We start from the raw sequence: 22,865 nt of genomic DNA, 5'->3' as shown, positions 1-22,865 counted from the left end.
CTCATGTACTGTATTGAAAGAAACTGATCTGTATTGCACTTGATGCAATGTCAAATTTGAATTGTTTTGTAATGTATTTTTGCAAATTTTATGAATAAAGTATATTTTTGGGGAAAAAAGAAATTCGCTGTTTATGTACATTACCACAGAATCTTTCATATACCCATGCAGTACATTTTTGACCGAATGATTGACCGAAGTTCTAAGTTTTTCTTGTGAGTCTTCTCTGTACTATTGAATAAAATTAGGAACACAAATTCAGATTACAGGGTAAATTCCAGGGATATCTGGGAGCCCTTAAACAATGAGAAGGATTGCAAAACCTATCTTTTTAAAACTCAGTTCATTTTGCAACGAGATAAATAAAGACAAAAGCTTAATAACTAACATACGTTAACAAAAACAATGGCATTGTTTTCAGGGATTGCCGTTTAATCAAGAGGGTAAGGCACTGTCATTTGCTGCTGGTGTTATTTTAACATAAAACACGCTGAAAATATAATTGAGTGTCGAGGGTAATGTGCAACGTTGCTAACCGTTACACGGTTACTGGAATTCCTTGGGTCGCAATCCCAGTAGTGAGGAAGCCGCTGGGTGCACGATCTGTTGCAGATTTGGAATATTCTGAGTTTATTTATTGGGTGGAACTTGGTGTCAAACTTCGGGGGAAAAAAACGGTTAGTGCTTTTCCTGATGATGCTAAAAAACGTTTCAAAGATTCGATTTCCCTCCTTTTTTCCCCTTCCGATCATCTGACCGGCAGGAAAGTCATATGATTGTTTTCTGTTCTGCACTCGGGTAATAAGAGAAAAGGAAACCCAGAAAATAAGGGCTTGCCGTTTAATTAAGAGGGTAAGACATTGGCATTTGCTAGTGGTGTTATTTTAAAATAAATGCTGAAAATATAATTGAGTCTAGGGTAATATGCACTGTTGGTGTTGGGTAACAGTTGCACGGTCATTGGAAGTCTTGGGGGACAATCCCACGCATGAAGACGGTGGGTGCACGATTTATATCCTTTAAGCTGTTAGCGTGGCTCCTGTTGCGCGGTCGCCAGCAAATTACCGAAGCATCAGTTTCACGGCTTCTCCGGTCCTGGATTGATTTGACTTGCGATTGTTCGGCTCACTTAATTATGAGGGCAGACTTACCTATGTCAGGGTTCATTAACAATCATTTTTGTGCTGCAGCGATTTAATGGATTGTTCAGTTTATGTTGTTAAGTGCATGAAAAAAAATCTCAATGTGGTAGCATTATAGTTTTGTTTAACCTTTTGTTGCCCCTGTCTTGCAATATCCAAATATATGCCCCTTACACCTGCTGTGGTTGTTTTTAACAATAAATATTTTATATGAATTTTTTTTTTGAGGGGTTGGGGAGGAAAGCTTTTTCTCACCACTCCTCGCTGTTACTTTTCCCACCTCAACTTGATTGGCTGCTGGTATTCAGAGGCTACTTTTTAAATTTGGATTCTTTGAGTTGTGTAACTTCTGCTTTTTTTTTTAAAAAGTGGGATATTTATTGCATTCCACTTGTAAAAAGTGTCCACTCAAGACTTGCTTTACTGGGGCACCGAAACTGCAGCTCCGATGTCACAACGCCGCCAGGGTGTTGTGTGACTGCAGCCAAAGCAGCGTTTGCTTTGCTTGGGGAGTTACGGTGCATTTACACTCTTGCAGTAAAGCTTCAATGTGACGAGGCTATTTTAGCTGGAGGTGCGAAGCAGCCTGGGGAACTGGCACTTGTTTGGTTCCGGCGGTAGCAGCGTGGCCCGCTTCGACCACCAGTGAGCGAAACGTGGTGTTTGCACCCACCCTGTTACTTTGTATCTGTCCTGCACCAAAGGCGGCAAGAACAGAATGTGGAGACTTGGAGCCACCAGTTGAGCTTCAGTATTCAGAGATTTGCTGGGTGGGAGGGGGGGTTGTGGTTGGTGGTGGTAAACTGGTCGGATGCTGCCATGCACAAGCCACCGGGCAAGTTTTCAAACATAAAGACCTTTATTTGCACAGATACAGACTGACCTGGTCCCTGGGCATCGCAGAGGCCGAAGGGGGAACAATGGTCCCAAGGCAAGAGTCAGGAGCTCGTCCTTGAGGTGGGTGGAGATTGTCTGGCTGTCTCTCCCTTCCATCGAGGCAGTGACCGAGCACAAAGCCTGAGTTTCTTTGTTAAGCTTCTGGAGTGTGAATGACCCATTTGCCCCACCTTGCTTTGGCTTCGAAGCAACTGCTGCATAACTGTGTGAAGGCGAGTCTAAAGTATTTCCAGGTGGTTCGCTGGACTCCCTACTGCAGTGGTGCATAGGCTTTTTATTTCCAGGGTCACTTAGGTTTGTGCCATGCAGTCTTTGGGGCTATATGTAAAGTTTAATCAATGTTCTCATTCATTTATCAATATATCTAGTTGCTAATATTAAAAGACCTTGGTATTCTGATTTTGGATTGACCAGCCAACAGCACTAAGAACAGCCTTTACCAAAACTTCCAGTCCCACACAACTTAAATGGTACAAACTAGCAAATAAGCAAAAGTGCAGATAAGACTTTTTTTATTCTTTCATGGGATGTAAGCATCTTTGGCATTGCCAACATATGTCGCCCATCCCTAAAGGCCCTTGATAAGGTGGTGTGAGCCACCTTCTTGAACTGCTGCAGTCCATCCTGTGTAGGTACACAAGGTGCTGTTAGGAAGGGAGTTCCAGGTTTTTGCCCCAGCAACAGTGAAGGAACGATGGTGTAGGATCCAAGTCAGGATGACTTGGAGGGAAAATTGTAGGTGGTGTTCCCATGTGTCTGCTGCCCTTGTGCTTCTACTTGATAGAAATCGTGGGTTTGGAAGCTGCTGTTGAAGGAGTCTTGGCAAGTTGCTGCAATGCCTCTTGTATATGGTACACACTGCTGCCACAGTGTACCAATGGTGGAGGAAGGAGTGAATGTTTAAGGTGGTGGATGGGGTGCCAATCAAGTGGGCTGCTTTGCCCTGGATGGTGTCGAGCTTCTTGAGTGTTGGAGCTGCACTCATCCAGGCAAGTGGAGAGTATTCCATCACAATCCTGCTTTGTGCCTTATTGATGGGTTGGGGAGTCAGGAGGTGAGTTACTCACTGCAGAATTCCCAGCCACTGACCTACTCACAGCCATAGTATTTATGTGACTGGTCCAGTTAAGTTTCTGGTCAATGGTAACCCCCAGGATGTTGTTAGTGGGGGATTCAGTGATGGTAATGCTGTTGAATGTCAAGGGGTGATGGTTAGATTCTCTCTTGTTGGAGATGGTCATTGCCTGGCACTTGTGTGATGTGAATGTTACTTGAATACCCTGGACCTTTAGCCTGGATTGCCAGAGCTCAGATCCCATGCCTGGCTGCAGTTTGGGCACCTTTTTAAGATTACTAAAGAGCAAATTCTTTGCTATCACTAATAATTCACAGCCACTGTTTGGTAGAGTACTGCAATGTTTTTATGCAATGCTATGTTTTATTTCATATTTTGAGAGTAGTTCACATTGCCTTCGGATGATACCTGCATGCAGACTTCCAGTGGAGTAATCTTTCTTGTTTTTGATTTTGTTTTTGTTTGCTGCTCCTCTGGACCCCTCCCCACCTCGGCCACGGGCATATTTGCTCATTTGAACCTCCTCTTTAGTTCTGTGGTGCCATTGCTAGCCACAATTCTTTGCTTAATCCTACAGAGGGAGCAGTTTGGTTTATTCATCAATGATTGCTTTTGTTAGTTTAAAAGCGGTTCTAAACATTATTGAAGAATATTCTCTTCTGGTTCAAATAGTTCTTTCAGCCCAAGATTTCTATTTATCTTATAGGTGTGAAATTTCTTTGGTCTGTATTCTTATATTTTACTTAACAATGTTCTCATAAGAAATAAACTTTCTGCTAATTTTCATGAGACTCTCTTCTATTTTGAGTGACTTTCTACTCATTTGGTTTCTTGGCATTATTTTCAAAGGTAGGTTGCATGGGGAACTAAATCTCATAATTTAAAAAGTCTGTTTAAAACTGTGAGCTAGGCAGAATTTAAAACTGACATTTAGTTCCTGTCAACACACTCTGATGACCCCTGTCTCTTGTCTTCCTTTACATGATTTCTTCAAATAGGAAGCCAATTCTAGGGTCAGTGCAAAGGTACAGTGTGCCAGTCCATTTGATGAAAGGTATTTTTGAATGCAAGAATTTGAATACTCTCACCTTTTTTTATTTAGAGGCCGATAGGTTCAGCTTGGCACAGAACCATTCTTCAGCCCGTTTGCAGACGGAATTGTGCATGGTTTGTGATTATTCCTGACACTTCTCTAGAGGATGTATTGATGTAGCTACCTGCTGTAATGGCGTATAGCCAGAATGAAGTCATTGATTTCAAACCTACAGCTTAAATCTTTTGGCTAAGTGCCATTCAGTATTACTCTTGGTACTGTGATCCATTGAATGGCACTTAATTTCATTCTCAGGTTATGGGCATTGTTGGCAAGGCTGGCAGTTATTTCCCATCCCTAATTTTATTGTCTGTACAGATACAGCCTTCAACATTAATTGAAATAATTGCAGTCTCTGCAGTCCTCAGTGTTGATGCATAGATTCAGGGAGCAGCACTGGGAGCAAATGGGTTGAGATAGAGTGGAAACAGTTGGGATTGTGTGATGCCTTCATTTAGTACCCATTCACTCATTTACGCCCCCCCACCCCCCAATCAGGAAGTATATTTCATATCAACCAGCAGGAATGACAGTGACTAAGTAGACAAAAATTCACTTCCTTCCTGCTAAATGGTTTATTTTTCTGCAAGTTTTTGCCCACTGTCATTATCAAAGACATCCTGTTATCCAATATTTGATTAAGTAATGATTTACAGAAAAGTAGGAGGGTAGGAAGACAGAATTGGAAGTTGATTTTTGCCAATATTCGTACAGATCAACGATTTACAATAATTTGTTAACCATCCCTGTGGGCCCAGGATGTATGTGGATGGCTCTCTTTTAGAGAAGACATTTTGATTTGGCACCCGTCCATCCAGGTGGCACCATCTATTGTAGCTTATTGAATTTAAAGGCTATACATGGTTTGAAGAAACAGCAGAACTGGTTGATAACTCTATTCCCTTGTGGTTGTGAATGAAAAGATGGGCAGCTCAGAAACAATGAGGAACTGGCTTTAAGTTATGTTCAGCAAACATTCCATTGTATCTCAACCTTTAGATGCATTATAGTGTTAGTTAACAAGAATAATATTGCCCATTCTTCCACCCCACTACACAATCTGGGGAGTGACATTTAGTTTATGACCATACATTTTTAAAGGGGAAATTCTCTCCGACATGCTGTCCAGTTTATGAACGAGAGATAATTTTTTTAAAAACATATTTTAAAGGAAAATTGCTATACTGTAGCCAACAGGACACTGGAGTCTTTGGACTTTGCTCCAAGACTTGGCCCAGATACCTGCAGTAATGCCCTTATTAAGAGTTAGTTCAAAGTGCTTTGTTTTTCTTTTAGAGTTTCCTTGAATATTTTGAAGAACAACAATGAAGTTGGTTATATTAGAGGACGATATAAAAGCCAGTGAATGGGCTGCAAAATACATCAGGAATCGGATCGTTCAGTTCAATCCGGGTCCAGGCAGATACTTCACTCTGGGTTTGCCAACTGGTATGTAACTAACGGCAACAAATGAAAGACATTTGATAGGAACTTAGTCTGTACTATTGGTCATTTAGGTCAATTGAATCTTTCAGGGTTGAATTTAGTGCTCGGGTAAATGTTCAGCAACACCCATTAACCTAATCCAGGTAAACAAAAAAATGCCTTTTCTCAGTAATATTGCCAATTTAGTGTTGGATTCTGGGTGGTTTTGTGTTGTATTGTTGATACTTTTTTAAAAAAGCACTCATAATCTCAGCACTCAGTTTCTTAGATGAGCGCAATGAGGGAACGCAGTTGAGAATAGACAGTTGCCTGAGTGAGACATTTGCCAGAGTGAATTTGGAAATTTGGTGCTTGTGGGAATTCGGTGCAGAGGAGGAAAGAGGGATTCCTTTTCCTATTTTTTTCAGCCTCCAGCAGTTGGTGAGTCGTCTTCCTCTGACTCCAAGGTAGGTGCATGCAACTTTCTGTTACTTCAACTTGAATGATTAACTAATTGACTAAAAAGGATAGTACAGAGATGGCAGGGCCAGTGGTGTGTTGCAACTGCAGCATGTAGGAATCTGTGAATGCACTGCAATCCCGGACAACCATGTCTGCAGTAAGTGTTTGCAGCTTGCATGACTTCAGTTCAGAATTGCTGAGCAGGAGACTGAATTGCAGACATTGTGGAGCATCAGGGAGGGGGAGAGTTACCTGGACGCTTTGTTCCAGGAGGTAGTTATATCCCTTAGAGTAGGGAGAAAATTAGAGATGGTCAGGGACAGGAGGGTGCGACTGCAAGTGAGGGAGGTAGGGGGAATCAGCATGTAGTGATGGAGGAGACTCAGCCCCCGACCTTGTCCAACAGGTACGAGGTCCTTGCTACCTGTGTGGATGAAGAGAAGGACAGCAAGGTGGGTGAGCGGACTGACCGTGGCACCATGGTGAAAGATGCCATTCCAGTGGGGGGAATGAAGAGGAATGTGATGGTGATAGAAGACAGTATAGTCAGGGGATAGATACTGTTTTCTGTAGCCGCGACCAGGAGCTCCGCTAGCTGTTTTGCCTGTCCGACGCCAGGGTTAAGGACATCTCCTCGCAGCTGGAGAGGAATCTGGAGTGTGAGGGGGAGGATCCAGTTGCTGTGGTCCATGTGGGAACCAATGCCGTAGGTAGAACCAGAAATGATGTTATGCTTAGAGAATTTGAGGAGTTAGGGTCCAAACTAAAACGCAGAAATCAGAGGTAATCATCTCCGTATGTTTACTTGAGCCATGCACAAATTGGCACAGGGTCAAGCAGATTAAAGAACTAAACCCGTGGTTCAAAGAGTGGTGTGGGAAGAAGGGGTTTTGATTCTTGGGGCACTGGCATCAGTACTTGGAAGAGGGAGCTATTCTGTTGTGATGGGCTTCACTTGAACTGGGCTGGAACCAGTGTCCTGCCCAATCGCATGACTAGGGCTGTGGACAGGGCTTTAAGCTAACGGAGGGGTGGGGAGAGGGTTTGGGTAAAGGGAAAGTCAGATGAACATTGATTTTAAACTGTTTCTGGAGTGTAGAAAGGACTTGTTAAAAAATCACCAAACTGTTGGCTGGAAAAACATTTGCATACTAACAGACAGTGCTTGGAGAGACAAAGGACTATTCCCTGCTCCAATTAACCCCAAATGAATTTTGATCAGGTACTGAAGGCAAGAAAGCACATTCCAGGCCCTGCTAGGATGATACAATCCACAGAGCCAGGACTCGTTAAACCAGCTGGTCACATGACTAACTGGCTGGTCCAAGCTTTTTGAACCAGCCAGAGGACAGTTTGAATTCAGAAGGCAGTTTGAAACTGAAGCTGAAACAAGCAAGTCTCTCGCCTGGCTGTCTCTCTCTGTCTCTCTCTGTCGCTTTCTCCCAAGCCACCAAACCCACGGAAGACACGTAAACCTCAAGAGAGAAAAGACTCAGACCTCGAAACAAGTTTAAGCGTGCACTGGGCTCCAATGAATTGCAAGTCTGACCGGCAACCAAAGACTTCACAGCAAATTCAAAGGACAGTAAAATAGAAACCATCTATTGCCTCAAACTTTTCCCCTTTATTCTTTTCTACTTTTCTGTCTCTTATCTGCCTGTTTATCACACATGCATGCTAGTGTGGTCGAGTCGCATATTCGTAGTCGGTAACCGGATTAGAGTTTAAGATTAATAAACTTCTACCTTTCTTGTTTAAAATCTAAGAAAACCTTTCTGAATTGATTTTTTTGCCTTACAATTGGAAAGCGGTGAACAAGGATTCACGAAGGTGGAGCTTAGTGTCTTTTTAAAAAAAAGTTAAACCCTGTTACGGTGAAACCAGGCAAAGGCTGAGAGGTAACCCCTCACCTGGTCATAACATAATGGAATTGAGCACTGTGGAATAAAAGCTGATAGGAATGTGCTTCCTTCAATCCTGTGATTTAAATGGGAACTTGCCTCTTGACCTCAGTCCTGTCTTCTGCCAGTTTTGGGCACAATTATTAAACCTATAGGTTTCATCTTGTCTCTCAACATAGAAACATAGAAAATAGGAGCAGGAATAGGCCCTTTGGGCCTGCTCCGCCATTCAGAAAAGATCATGGCTGATCGTCTAATTCAGTACCCTGTTCCCACTTTTTTCCCCATTTCCCTTGATCCCTTTGGCATTAAGAAATCTATCTTCTTTTTGAATATATTTAATGATTTGGCCTCCAATGCCTTCTGCGGTACGCAATTCCACAGGTTCACCACCCTCTGAGCGAAGAAATCTCTTCTCATCTTGGTTCTAAATGGCATATCCTGAGACTGTGACCCCTGGTTCTGGACTCCCCAGCCATGGGGAACATCCTCCCTGCATCTAGCACGTCTAGTCCTGTTAGAATTTTATAGGTTTCTATGAGATCCCCTCTCATTCTTCTATATTCACTAGAGTTTAGGCCTAGTCAACCCAATCTCTCCTCGTACGTCAATCCTGCCATCCCAGGAATCAGCCTAGTAAATCTTCTTTGGACTCCCTCCACGGCAAGAACATCTTTCCTCAGATAAGGAGACCAAAACTGCACACAACACTCCAGATGAGGTCTTACCAAGGCCCTATATAACTGCAGTAAGACATCCTTGCTTCTGTACTCAAATCCTCTTGCATTGCAGGCCTACCATTCACTTTCCTAATTGTTTGCTGCACCTGAATGGTTGCTTTCAGTAACTGGTGTACAAGGACACCCAGGTCTCGTTGCACCTCCCCCTTTCCCAATCTATCACCATTCAGATAATCTGCCTTTCTGTTTTAATAACCAAAGTCGATAACCTCACATTTATCCACGTTATACTGCATCTGCCATGTATTTGCCCACTAGCCCAGCTTGCCCAAATCACGTTGAAGCCTCTTTGCATTCTCCTCACAGCTCACTTCTCCCCCCCCCGCCCCCCCCACACCCCGCCCCAGCTTTGTGTCATCTGCAAACTTGGAAATGTTACATTTAGTTCTCTCACCCAAGTTATTAATATATAGTGTGAATAGCTGGGGCTGAAGCACTGGTCCCTGCGGTACCCCACTAGTCACTGCCTGCCACCCAGAAAAAGACCCGTTTATTCCTGCTCTCTCTTTCCTGTCTGTCAACCAATTCTCAATACATGCCAGTACATTACCCCAATCCCATGTACTTTAATTTTGCACACTAACTTCTTATGTGGGACCTTATCAAAAGCTTTCTGAAAATCGAAATACACCACCTCCACTGGTTCTCCCTTATCTATTCTACTAGTTACATCCTTAAAGAAACTCCAGTAGATTTGTTAAGCATGATTTCCCTTTCGTTCACCCATGCTGACTTTGTCCAATCCTGTTCATACTTTCCAGGTGTTCTGCTATCACATCCTTTGTAATAGACTCTAGCTTTTTCCCCACTACTGCGGTAAGGCTCACTGTTCTTTAGTTCCCTGTTTTTTTTTCTCCCTCCTTTTTTAAATAGTAACTATCAGTCCAGTCACAATCCCAGTTTCTCTATCTAAAGGCACTTGTCCTGGTCTGTGAACTTATGTTTTTTTAAGTTCTAAAGGCATTTTGTAAATAACTGTTAATGTTGAATGATAATCTACATTTTACAAAATCTACAGCTGACACAAGTATGCATTAATATCCATCACAAGTAAGGAGTGCTCCTTTCAAAATTCATCCCTAGTTTAAAAAGGCTTGCATTTATATGGTGCTTTTCATGACCACCAGACGTTTCAAAGCACTTTACAGCCAATGAAGTACTTTTGAAGTGTAGTCACTGTTGTAATGTAGGAAACGCAGCAGCCAATTTGCACACAGCAAGCTCCCACAAACAGCAATGTGATAATGACCAGATAATCTGTTTTTGTGATGTTCATTGAGGGATAAATACTCGCCAGTACACGGGAGATAATTCCCCTGCTCTTATCTGACATAGCACCAAGAGATCTTTTACATCCACCTGAGCAGGCAGAGGGGGCCTCGGTTTAACATTCAAAAGACAGCACCTCCGACAGTGCAGTATTCCCTCAGTACTGCACAGGAGTGTCAGCCTTGATTTTTGTGCTCAAGCTCTGGAATGGGACTTGAACCTTGTGACTCAGAGGCAAGAGTGCTACCAACTGAGCCACAGCTGACACAACTAGTAAACGACTGACCTATGTTAGCATTCCATTATATAGGGCGGGGAGACAATAAATGTGGGTGATTGAATTTAGTTTGTTTTATTGCTGTGTGACCTGCAGAATTCATGTGTAGCAGTATTCTTTAATATCTTTCTGCAGGAAGCACTCCATTAGGAAGCTATAAAAAGCTAGTTGAATATTATAAGAATGGAGATCTGTCTTTCAAATATGTGAAGACATTCAACATGGATGAATATGTGGGTGAGTGTTTAAAAAAAAAAAAATAAATTTTGAACAAGCTGTCTTGGATCCTGAAATCAAAAGCTTTTTATTGTTATTTTCTGTGTAATACATGGCCTGGATGCAGTAAGCTGATGGATGGGAAATATGGGATACGGTCCCCGGAAGTGCAGAAGGTTTTAGTTTAGGCAGGCCTCAAGATCGGCGCAGGCTTGGAGGGCCGAATGGCCTGTTCCTGTGCTGTACTGTTCTTTGTTCTTTGGCATTGGTGTTGTCTTGTATATCTTGGTGCGCTGATGCAACATGTTTTAAAAAGGAATTTTGGGGTCAGTGAGTAATTAACTCTGGATGTGTTTCAAATGCTACATATTATCTTTCAAATCATTCATTTTGGAAATATCTCATCTACATTATTTTTCTGCAGACAATTTGCTAAAACTTATTGACGACTGACCTGAGGTGTATGGGGAGTATGAAATGCTTTTTATATTATGCCAGAGCCACCAGATCCTGCTGAAACAAGTCTTTCCAGCAGTTTTGCATTTAGTTTTCAGTTAGCTGCATGAGGTCCAATTGTGTAACAAATACTCTATTAATAATGTCGTCTGCTGTAAGATGCATATATATCTGTTGCACAAATGCCAATGACGAAATGTAGCAGTCCGCCACTATTGTATAGTTTTGTTCATGTTCAGAATTTACTGAATGTGTTATGTAAATTTTGTAAGTTCCAGTCTGAAGGGTAACATATCTCTTGGCCAACTAAGATTCAGGACTCCCCTGTAGAAGATCAACTTTACCTTTATTGTATAATTTTTTTTTTAGATAAAGCCGGATATGTTTTCACATGCACATGCATAATAAAAGTGGTTATTTTGATTGCAATATGTATTTGCTGTCAATATGTATTGCCACAGAATCCCAGAATTTATATCACTTGCTTTGTTTTAGGGAGATATTGAGCAGAGGTCAAGCACTGCCAAAAGGGGAGGGATGGATATTAAAATTGTTTCCATATTGTATTCAAACAGCTCATCAAGGTTGACTTGAGAACAGCATTTATTTTATTTTTTTATTTAGAGATACAGCACTGAAACAGGCCCTTCGGCCCACCGAGTCTGTGCCGAGCAAGAACCACCCATTTGTACTAACCCTACAGTGATATTCCCTATCACCTACCTACACTAGGGGCAATTTACAATGGTCAATTTACCTATCACCTGCAAGTCTTTGGCGGTGGGAGGAAACCGGAGCACCTGGCGAAAACCCACACGGTCACAGGGAGAACTTGCAAACTCCACACAGGCAGTACCCAGAATTGAACCCGGGTCCCTGGAGCTGTGAGGCTGCGGTGCTAATCACTGCGCCGCCTTGTAATTAACAAATATGAAGTCCTTCTTCGCTGGACAGATGCATTTTCTTCTGGCAGAATTTGGTTTGTCTTGATACTGGAATTAGCTTTGAGATGTTGCAGAATTCCAGGGCTCTGTCCATAATGTTGACTTGTGTTCTTAAGTAATGTGGGCATAATAAATATTCATGAATGTTAGAATTTGGGGCTAGTGCATTTGATACAGTATGTTCTATTTTCCTTGCAGGCCTTCCAAGGGACCATCCTGAGAGCTATCACTCCTTCATGTGGAACAATTTCTTTAAGCACATTGACATCCTGGCTGAAAATACACACATTCTAGATGGGAATGCTCCTGACCTGGAAGCTGAGTGCAATGCTTTTGAGGAGAAAATTAAAGCAGCAGGAGGAATCGAGCTATTTGTTGGCGGTACTTGCAGTGAAAACACACAGGAAAATTAATATCTTCTTCCTGAAGCTTGTGCTACTTAGATAATTATAATCTGTTTTTATTTTACTTTTTAAAATTGTTTTGCAGGTGTTCTTGTGATTGTCAAAGGGATATATTGTTAGAACCGAGGTGGGAGGAGTGCACTGTTGTTTGCTGTTTGTAGTGTATATTAATGATTTAGACGTGGATATAGGAGGTATGATAAGTAAGTTTGCAGATAACACGAAAATTGGTGGTGGTGTAAATATTGAGGAGGAAAGCCTTAGATTACAGGACGCTATAGATGGGCTGGTAAGATGGGCAGAGCTGTGGCAAATGGAATTTAATCCTGAGAAGTGTGAGGTGATTCATTTTGGGAGGACTAACAAGACAAGGGAATATACAGTGGGTGGTAGGACCCCAGGAAGTAGAGGGTCAGAGGGACCTTGGTGTACTTGTCCATAGATCACTGAAGGCAGCAGCACAGGTAGATAAGGTGGCTAGGAAGGCATATGGGAAAACTGCCTTTATTACCCGAGGCGTAGAATATAAGAGCAGGGAGGTTGTGATGGAGTTGTATAAAACACTAGTTAGGCCACAGCTGGAGTATTGTGTACAGTTCTGGTCGCCACGCTACAGGAAGGATGTGATTGCACTGGAGAGGGTGCAGAGGAGATTCACCAAGATGTTGCCTAGGCTGGAGCATTTCAGCTATGAAGAGAGACTGGATAGGCTAGGGTTGTTATCTTTAGAGCAGAGAAGGCTGAGGGGAGACCTGTTTGAGGTATAAAAAATAATGATGGGCAAAGATAGGGTCGATAGGAAGAATCTTTTTCCCTTAACAGAGTGGTCAATAACCAGAGGGCATAGATTTAAGGTAAGGGGCAGGAGGTTTAGAGGAAAAAAATTTTCACCTAGGGTGGTTGGAATGTGGAACACGCTGCCTGAAGAGGTGGTAGAGGCAGGAACCCTCAACATTTAAAAAGTATCTAGATGAGCACTTGAAATGCCATAGCATACAAGGCTACGGTCCAAGTGCTGGAAGATGGGATTAGGATGGGTGTTTGATGGCCGGCATGGACCCGATGGGCCTGTTTCTGTGCTGTATAACTCTGAGTCTAGTACTGTTTATTCTAGACCCGCTTTTCCAAAGCTCACAACATATATTAATTTAAAATTTTCCTACTTACCAATACGGTCAATCATATACTCTATTTTTTCCCAGAATAGAACACAATAACCAGGATTCTTTAATGAACAACAAAATTATCAGTTTATGATAAAAGAAGTCTCAACTAGTAATGAAGTAAAGCAGAAACACACATTGAAATTTTGAAATCCTTTTCTTTAACCTTAATCTCCTTCACACACTTTCTCTCACACACACACGTACACACACTGGTTAACCGGGAAAAAAAAGGGATTTTTTAAATTCAGAGCTCTGTTCAGACAAAAAAACACTTGGGCTGATTACTTGCTCATTTTTGAAGAAAACAACAGATGAAATGTGTTGTTCCAAAATTGGCATACAGTCTAACTTCTGAGTATACGTAGACAGGTCACTGGGATCTTTTTGAACAGTCCTTTTCAGGTGGCGCTGATAATTAATTTAGCTGGCTTTCTTCAAAGACAGGAGATGAGTTGAATTGACACAGTGGACTTCTCAGGGTCTTTTAGAGAGTTGCTGGAAAGCGAGCTGGGTTGTGGTCTTCTCTCCTTCCTTGACACTTCAGCAGACTTGACTTTATCACTGTGTAGAAGGTAAAGCATACACTGATCCTACATCCAAAAGCTTGAGAGTTTTCTGCCCCCTCAGGTGCGTGCTGCTGCTCCCTGGCTTGTCCAATCAAGGGGTACCTGTCACTTCTCTGCCCACTTCTTCCCCTGTTACCAGGGTTTCTGTCTATTTTTAACTCGAGTCATGTGACAACCAGTAAACATTGTTGCCAAACCAGTTATTTCAGTGTCCCCTTGATGACGCTCTTGAAAAATAAACTGTTCCAACATTTATTCAGTTTGACGATGAATTCCTTTAAAAAAATATTTTTTAGCAAAAAACAATGGGGCGGCACAGTGGTGCAGTGGCTAGCGCTGCAGCCTCACAGCTCCAGCGACCCGGGTTCGGATCTGGGTACCGCCTGTGTGGAGTTTGCAAGTTCTCCCTGTGACTGCGTGGGTTTCCTCCGGGTACTCCGGTTTCCTCCCACATGCCAAAGACTTGCGGGTTGATGGGTAAATTGGCCATTGTAAAAATTGCCCCTAGTGTAAGTAGGTGGTAGGAGAATTGAGGGAAGGTGGGGATGCGAGAGGGGGGAAAATTGGGATTAATGTAGGATTAGTACAAATGGGTGGTTGGTCGGCGCAGACTCATTGGGTCGAAGGGCCTGTTTCGGTGCTGTATCTCTCTATGACTCTAGAAGCACCTTCATATTGGAGAAATTAAATATTTTCTACTCAGCATCCAGGGTAAACATCAGATGCAACAGTAGTTGCATGCAGCGTAATGCTTCCTTTATGTTGGTCCAACAGTATACCTTAATGCCAGCATTAGAGCATTTCTTACTGTAACAGTGTGACATTGCTATAATCCCTAAACCAGCCATCCTTGTGGCTTCACTTTGTGGGAAGCTGAATTTAACTCATGGTCTTGGGAGCAGTTTCGTACTGGATTTTAAATTGCCCTAAATTCCTGTTATACAGGATTGGTCCTGGGTGCTGCCATTGACTTCTGTTGAAATGTTATATTTTGTTCATACATTTTTCTTTGGCTTTGAACAGGTATTGGTCCAGATGGTCACGTTGCTTTCAATGAGCCAGGTTCCAGTCTGGTGTCTCGCACCAGAGTCAAGGCATTGGCAATGGATACAATATCGGCCAATGCTAGATTCTTTGGTGATTTGTCTAAAGTCCCTACCATGGCTCTGACAGTTGGTGTGGGAACTGTAATGGATGCTAGAGAGGTAAAGAAATGACAATTTAACTTGTAATATTCCTTTTTTTAAAAACATTTTGAAAGCAGCCCATTGGCATAATGTATTTAATGTACCAAGTTTGCCTTTTGGATATAGTTATGTATTTTGTACTTTTTGAGGGTGACCAGCTTATCACCCTCTATCCTTGTTACCCCTCTGAATAAGATTGGTCAGTTAGTGTTGCAGCTTGAGATCTGCTACAAATGCAGAACTGGATTTTTTTTCTTGAATCATGGAATCTGAGAGCACCGAAGGAGGTTATTTGGCCTATTTGTACTCTTTGAAAGAGCTATCTAGTTATTCCAAATCCCCTGCTCTTTCCCCATATACCTGCAAATTTATTAATTTAAGTATATGTCCAATTCCCTTTTGGAAGTTATATTGACCACTATTTACTGCACCGCTTTCCAGATCAGAACAACTCACTGCATTTATTATATATTAAAAAAAAACTCTTCATCTACCCTCTGGATCTTCAGTTGTCCATTTGGATTTTACATGAAAGTAATTTGTCTTTGGGGTTAACATTTGAATTTTTGAACTCCGGTATTATCCAGACGGTCGCACTCTTGAGATGTGTACGAGTGATGGAGAAAGAGGTCCCATCAATCTGCATTGTATTTGAACTCCAATGCAACATTGTTGTCCTGCACGATTTCTATGGCTATCCTCCAACCTTAACCCTCCATTTATCTTGTTTCTTCACAAAAAGATTAATGTAATTGTGAAAGGTCCACTGGTAGCTTTTTATAATAATTAACACCATTGTTACTGTTAATAATGGAAGGTGCTCAATGTGTTTCTTTTTATTTCTGTAGGTGTTGATTCTTATAACAGGAGCTCATAAAGCTTTGGCTATGTGTAAAGCAATAGAAGATGGTGTAAACCACATGTGGACGTTATCTGCATTCCAGCAGCATCCAAAGACGCTCTTTGTGTGCGATGACGATGCCACCGCGGAACTCCGTGTAAAAACAGTCCAGTATTTTAAAGGTAGTTAATTCTTACAAGAATTTTCAGCCTTGGGTGAAATTCAGTGAAGGTGTTCAATTGTACTGACAGACCCCATTGCTAGTTAAGTTTTTTTTTAAAGAGGCTATCCAGTTTATGAGGCCAAAATTAATAGTCACTTGGACAAATATGGATTAATTAAGGAAACCCGGCACAGATTTGCTAAGGGCAAATTGTGTTTAACGGTTGCTATACTGCCACCTACACCTCATCCAGGCACATCTTTTGTTTCTTTACTTGGCTTTGTACCAGAAAACCTTTTGTCATTTAATTTCTCCTGCCCTCTGCCCTATCACAGACCTTCCCTTTTTGTTTTTCTTCCACTCCTCCCGCCCCCCCCCCCCCCCTTTCACTTGCTCAAAACCTATTGCATTTCTAACCTTTGCCAGTTCTGAGGAAAGGTCATTGACCCGAAATGTTAACTCTGCTTTTCTCTCCACAGATGCTGCCTGACCTGCTGAGTATTTCCGCATTTTCTGCTTTTGTTTCATGTTTAACGAACTTCAGTTTCTTGATGAGGTAACAGATAGTGTTGATGTGGTGTACATGGACTTCCAAAAGGCATTTGAAAACATGCCACATAACAGGTTTGTCAGCAAAATTGGAGCCCATGGAATAAAAAGGACAGTAGCAGAATGGATACAAAATCGGTAGAATGATGGGAAGCAGTGTAGTTGTGAAGGGCTGCTTTTCAGACTGGAGGAAGATATAAAGTGGGGATCCCCATGGGTCTGTGCTCGGACCCCTGCTTTTCTTGCTCTATATTAATGACCTAAACCTGGGTGTATAAGGCACAATTTCAAAATTTGCCGATGACGCAAAACTTGGACTTATTGTGAACTGGGAGGAGGATAGTGATAAACTTCAAGAGGACAGACAGGCTGGTGGAATGGGTGAAGAAGTGGTAGTTGAAATTTAATACAGAAAAGTGTGAAGTGATTCATTGTAGTAGAAAGAATGAGGAGAGGCAATATAAAATAAAGGATACAATTCTAAAGCGGGTGCAGGAGCAGAGGGACCTGGGGGTATGTGGATAAATCATTGAAGGTTGTAGGGCAGGTTGAGTAAAGTTGTTTATAAAGCCACGAATCCGGTATGCTTTATTAATAGGGGCATAGAGTTACAAAAACAGGGAAGTTATGATAAACCTGTATAAAACACTGGTTTGGCCTCAACTGGAGTATTGTGTCCAGTTCTGGACACCACACTTTAGGAAGGATGTGAAGGCATTAGAGAAGGTGCAGAAAAGAATCCCGAGTATGGTTCCAGGGATGAAGGACTTCTGTTACATGGATAGATTGGAGAAGCTGGGTCTCCTTGGAGCAGAGAAGCTTAAAAGGAGGTCAAAATCATGAAGGGGGTCTGGACAAAGTAGATGCGGAGAAACTGTTCCTATTGGCCGAAGGATCCAGAACCAGAGGACACCGATTTACGGTGATTGGCAAAAGAAGCAACAGCAACATGAGGAAAAACTTTTTAACACAGCGAGTGGTTAGGATCTGAATGTACTGACTGAGAGTGCAGTGGAGGAAGATTCAATCAAGGCCTAAAAAACGGAATAGGATAACTGAAGAGGAAAGGCCGGGCAGTGGAATTAGTTAAGTTGCTTTTGCAGAGAGTTGACGCAGAGACATGATGGACCAAATGACCTCCTGTGCTGTAACCATTCTGTGATTCTAATTTCATGAGCTACAGGTTAGCGATTTCTTCCTCTTACAGGAATTTGTTTTATTCTCCATGTCTGTTAGGATGGAGAGGGGATGTGCTAAGAGTGATCACAAGATAGATATAAGGGGGATCATCCATCCAGAACAAAAAATTTGAATTTTCCTTGCCATGTCATCTAACTGTCCCTTGAAATAGTCAAAAGATGTCCTTTCCATTGTCCTGCTTGGAAGACCATTCCAAGTGTTGATCTCTACATGTGGAAAAAGTTATTCCTAATGTCTGTTCATAAACAGTTTTCATCAGTTGTTGTAGTATCTTAGCCTAGCTTGAGTTCGTGCTCTGATTTAATCTTGTCTGTCTTTTAATACTTTGTGCACTGGCACTTCTGTAAAATTCCTTTTTTTTGTATAGACAGCTCCTTTTAAAGCTAATGAGTCCCAGTTTCTCCACTTTTTCCTCATAATCAACACTTTGATCCCAGAAATCATTCTTGTGGCCCTTTGTTGCACCACCTCCACTGCTTGAATGTTCTCCTCCTGCTTCGGAGACCAAAACTGAACACCATACTCAAGGTATGGTCTGACCCAGGCACTGTACAGATTTAGTATGATATTTTCCAACTGATGCTCAATTGACTAACCAATGTGATTAGACATTCTGTTTGCTTTTCTTGTTGCCGTTCCATAGTGATCTGCTACAGTAAGTGCCAAATCTGCTCTTTATCTTCAGCGATCCTCTGAAGACACGATTCTCTTCTGTTTCCGCAGTGTTTTTTTAAAATTCTTTTATGGGATGTGAACATCACCGGCTAGGCCAGCATTTGATGGCTATCCTTAATTGCCCGGAGAAGGTGATGCTGAGCCCCTGCCTTGAATTGCTGCAGTCCATCTGGTGTAGGTACACCCACAGTGCTTTTAGGAAGGGAGTTCCAGGTTTTTGACCAATGAAGGAATGTCGATACAAATCTAAGTCAAGATGGTGTGTGACTTGGAGGGGAACTTGCAGGTGGTGGTGCTCTCATGCATCTATTTCCCTTGTCCTTCTAGGTGGTAGAGATCATGGGTTTGGTAGGTCCTGTCAAAGGAAGCTTGGCGAGTTGCTGCAGTGCATCTTGTATATTGTACACACTATTGTCACTGTGTACCGGTGGTGGAGGGAGTGAATGTTGAAAGTGGTGGATGGGGTGCCGATCAAGCGGGCTGTTTTGTCCTGGATGGTGTCTAGCTTCCTGAGTGGTGTTGGAGCTGTACCCATCCAGGCAAGTAGAGAGTATTCCATCACACTCCTGACTTGTGCCTTGTAAGATAGTGGACAGGTTTTGGGGAGTCAGGAGGTGAGTTACTCGCCACAGAATTCCCAGCCTCTGACCTGTTCTTGTAACCACAGTATTTACACGGCTGGTCCAGTTAGGCTTCTGGTCAATGCTAACCCCTGCAGGATGTTGATGGTAGGGGATTCAGTGTTGGTAATGCCTTTGAATGTCAAGGCCAAATGGTTAGGTTCCCTTTTGTTGGAGATGGTCATTGCCTGGCACTTGTGTGGCACAGATGTTACTTATAGTTAGTTATAGTGCAATCCTCCATTTTTCTCATCAGCATCTCCCTGTCGTTCTCCTTCAGATAAGTGTTTATTTTGTTGCATCTGAATTGGTGATTAGCTACAGCTTCAACTTTTATGGTTTAATTCTTCAATGGTGTCCTTGAGACAGGTTTTCTTGTCTAGTCAAATTGATGTGTTCTTCAGTATGTGCTTGCACTGAATTTCAATTCTACATGTTCTGCTACTAATCCTTTCCAGGTATTAAATATTATCCACTGTTAGCACTATTTTGAGGTTAATGCTGGGAGTTGCGGGGGAGCAGCGTAGGGCTACAAAAATGGTCACATTCTCTGAGAAAGACTGGGATGTTTACATTTGAGGATTGAATGGCTTCATATACAATCAATGATCCTAGATACAAGGAAGTGAAATTGTGGATGTGAAAGATTATTGTTCAACCTAACCATGTGACCGCTTTAATTGTGAAATTATAGGCTGATTGAGAATTGCTTCTACTGGGAGAGGGATATGACATAAGTCCTGGTTAAAATTAAATGTGACATTTGGAGTAACAGGTTTGCAATTAAACCCTATTTTCTCAGAGTTTTAGTTTAATCCTCAATTTTTTTTGTGTTATCTGTCTATGCCTTTGTTACCTCTAGACTCGACTTTTCCAGTGCTCTTCAAGCTGGCCTCACATTTTCCATCCTCCATAAACGTGAGCTCATCCAAAACTCTGCTGCCTGTATTTTAAATTAGTGGAGTTCACCCATCACCCCTGTACTTACTGTTCAGCAACGCCACAATTTTAAAATTCTCATCCTTGTTTTCAGACCCCTGTGTGGCCTTACCCTTCCCTATCACTGTAAACTCCACTAGCCCGACAACTCTCAGATCTCTGCGCTCCTCCAATTCTGGCCTTTTGCGCATTCCTGCTTTTCAACGCTCTGTTGTTGCCGGCCATGCCTTCAGCTGACGAGGCTCTAAGCTCTAGAATTCTCTCCCAAAACCTCTCCAGTTCTTGGTTTCTTCTCCTTTTAAGATGCTCCTTAAACTCTATCTCTTCGACCAAGGTTTTGGTCATCTATCCTAAAATTTCCTTGTGTGGCTTGCTAGCACATTGTTTGCTAATGTTTTTGTGAAATGCCTTGGGACCTTTTACTACGTTAAAGGTGCTATATAAATTTTTAAAATTTGCTCCTATACACCTTTTTGTTTTCTTCTATCCCTTTCCCAGGTTTATTGCACATTCACAATAAGCTTGTAGATCCATTGTACAGTATGAAGCAAAGTGGTGCAGTGAAGACAACAAATTCTGGTTGTACATACAATGAAAACCATTGAGCCTCAGGACTTCCTATGTGAATCTCTTCTGAAAAAGTATCTGAAGGAAACTTAACTGACTGGTTACGGCCCTTCCTCGTACTTGTGTTATCAAATGAAAACTTCTATTATTTTTGTGGAGTGGGCAGAAAGGGAGAGTATCTTAAGTCAACTGATGGACTGAGAAATGATCCCAGTTTGATTTGCTGATCGAAGCATAAGGATTTTATGCTGAGAAGAATATTCATGATCTGTATGAAAATTTATACTTCTGAAATGCTTCATTTTTGGATTGTGGAAACTGGTAACTTACAGCTAAGATTTGGCTGCTCCCTATTTAGTATATTTTGAAATGCTTTTTAAAAAAAAAAGGCAATTGGAATTAAAAAGCAATTCCTTTCTTTTACGATTTAAATTTGAGAAACCACTTAAATAGGATAAAGTCATGATGGTTTCTAAAAAAAAAAATTAAAACTTTGTGCAGAAGTCATTGTGTTGTACTGAGCACCTCCTTATGGTGGCCTGATTGGTGTCATTGTTACTTTTTTAATATATTGACTAATTTAGTGTGCACTATCTTCTCATTATTAAAGATATCAACGGATATGGGGATAATGTGGGAAAATGGCATTCAGGTAGAAGGTCAGTCATGATCCGGTTGAAAGGCAGAGCAGGCTCAAGGGACCAGATGGCCTATGCCTGCTCCTATTTCCTATGTTCCTATTCAAGGTCACTGTACATGCCTGAATTTACCCTTGCTTTTTAATAACTTCTGATGCACTGCATATGGTGTGTTTAATGTACAGGACTAGTCTCTGTTTGAAAACCAATATATGTTACCTTATCTCTCATATGTTTCAGTTGCTATTTCTGCCAAATACCCATTCAGCTCTATCTAGCATTTAACTTGTACTATATATCTTCAGTGCTTCTCTGGACATTCTGTTCCATATATTCACAAGTTTCTGTATAAAGTAAACTGCCTGTTGGGATTTTCCTTTTCTGAGTTTGCTTTTGTGTCCACTGCAGATCCTGTGTCTGGAAGTCCAAGTTTAAAATGGAAGAGTATTTACAATAAGAGTATTCAGTAGAATGCAGAACCTTCCTCACTCTGCTGTTTTTGGACATTTAATTTTTGTTCCTAGAGTTTGAAATGTGTTAAAGGGATTATGCTACACTGTTAATGTATTTCGAGCAGGTTACAGTCTACTAATAGTTTGGCATGTTTGCTGCAGGGATAGGTTTGTCAATGCTTCGTCTGTTGTAAACCAACCTGGAAAACTGACTAATTTACAAACAAATCTATAAGCCAAGTTGATTTAAGATCTTAATTAAAGCCAGTTACTGGAGTCAGATTTTCTTGAAATAAGTCATATTGTTATCACCTTGCTTTATTGTTGTCATCTTGCTTTTTGGAGAATAAAAATATGTTGTCTTTCAACTTGAAAATGGGTCTATTACTTTCTGCTGTCATTTACTCATATCATTTTGGGCTGAGCCATTCATCGAGAGTCTAGACCATATATATATTTTGATTTTTTAATTTATATATATATATTTATATATATATATTTATATATATATATTTATATATATATATATATATATATATATATATACACAGAACCTCCTATTATAGTTACTTGAATTAATGGATAATTAAAAATAATACAATTAGGATGTCATATTATATGCTATTTTAAAAGGCAGTTCTAACTTTCTATTTCAGCCCAACAATTTTAAAACCAATTAATTGGCAACTAGGCAAAAGCCTTCAAGATGCAAATATTAAGGAATCCAGGACCCAGAAGTTACAGGACACTGCAGAAAATGCTTCTGACAAAACATGAATTTACAGCAACAACTTGCATTTATATGGCACCTTCAATGCAGTAAAATCTTCTAAGATGCTTCACCGGAGTGTTATCAAACAAAACATGGAAGTACCTCCATAAGTGCATCCTCCAATACTCCATCCTTCAAATAGCTTCTGGGCTTCACTTGCCTGCCACACTTGTGTCTGAATTTGAACAACAGTTTGTTATTGCTCCATGCTGTCTTCACCCTACCCATG

At 41.4% G+C, this 22,865-nt stretch overlaps 1 protein-coding gene and 1 long non-coding RNA gene across 6 annotated transcripts in view; one reads left to right on the top strand and one right to left on the bottom strand.

Moving 5' to 3' along the window:
* LOC137375981 (uncharacterized) overlaps positions 1 to 22,865 on the bottom strand; it is a 39,744-nt gene that overhangs the window by 12,846 nt on the left and 4,033 nt on the right. The gene's annotated exons all lie outside the window — the stretch shown is intronic.
* On the top strand, positions 591 to 22,240 carry gnpda1 (glucosamine-6-phosphate deaminase 1). 5 transcript variants are annotated; one of them, XM_068043816.1, is made up of 8 exons: positions 757 to 852; positions 2,014 to 2,099; positions 5,504 to 5,656; positions 10,417 to 10,518; positions 12,096 to 12,278; positions 15,057 to 15,238; positions 16,069 to 16,243; positions 20,706 to 22,240. In XM_068043816.1, exons 3-8 carry the CDS (start codon positions 5,533 to 5,535, stop codon positions 20,810 to 20,812), a joined length of 873 nt encoding a protein of 290 aa, XP_067899917.1. In that variant the 5' UTR covers positions 757 to 852; positions 2,014 to 2,099; positions 5,504 to 5,532; the 3' UTR covers positions 20,813 to 22,240. The 5 variants fall into 5 exon arrangements, with proteins under 5 accessions (XP_067899919.1, XP_067899917.1, XP_067899915.1 ...); XM_068043818.1 differs by lacking the exons at positions 757 to 852; positions 2,014 to 2,099 and adding an exon at positions 591 to 677; XM_068043814.1 differs by lacking the exon at positions 2,014 to 2,099.

The sequence above is a fragment of the Heterodontus francisci genome, chromosome 12, assembly GCF_036365525.1.
Source record: "Heterodontus francisci isolate sHetFra1 chromosome 12, sHetFra1.hap1, whole genome shotgun sequence".
Taxonomy (NCBI): domain Eukaryota; kingdom Metazoa; phylum Chordata; class Chondrichthyes; order Heterodontiformes; family Heterodontidae; genus Heterodontus; species Heterodontus francisci.
The sequence above is the reverse complement of the archived record's forward strand: the minus strand, read 5'-3'. Positions and strand labels throughout refer to the sequence as shown.

Bases quoted from the DNA above. Each gene is read 5' to 3' on its own strand.
- gnpda1 (XM_068043818.1), top strand. From the start codon at position 5,533: ATGAAGTTGGTTATATTAGAGGACGATATAAAAGCCAGTGAATGGGCT. The intron at 10,519-12,095 runs GTGAGTGTTTAA...TTTTCCTTGCAG, and splicing joins CAACATGGATGAATATGTGG to GCCTTCCAAGGGACCATCCT. The intron at 12,279-15,056 runs GTACTTGCAGTG...GGCTTTGAACAG, and splicing joins AATCGAGCTATTTGTTGGCG to GTATTGGTCCAGATGGTCAC.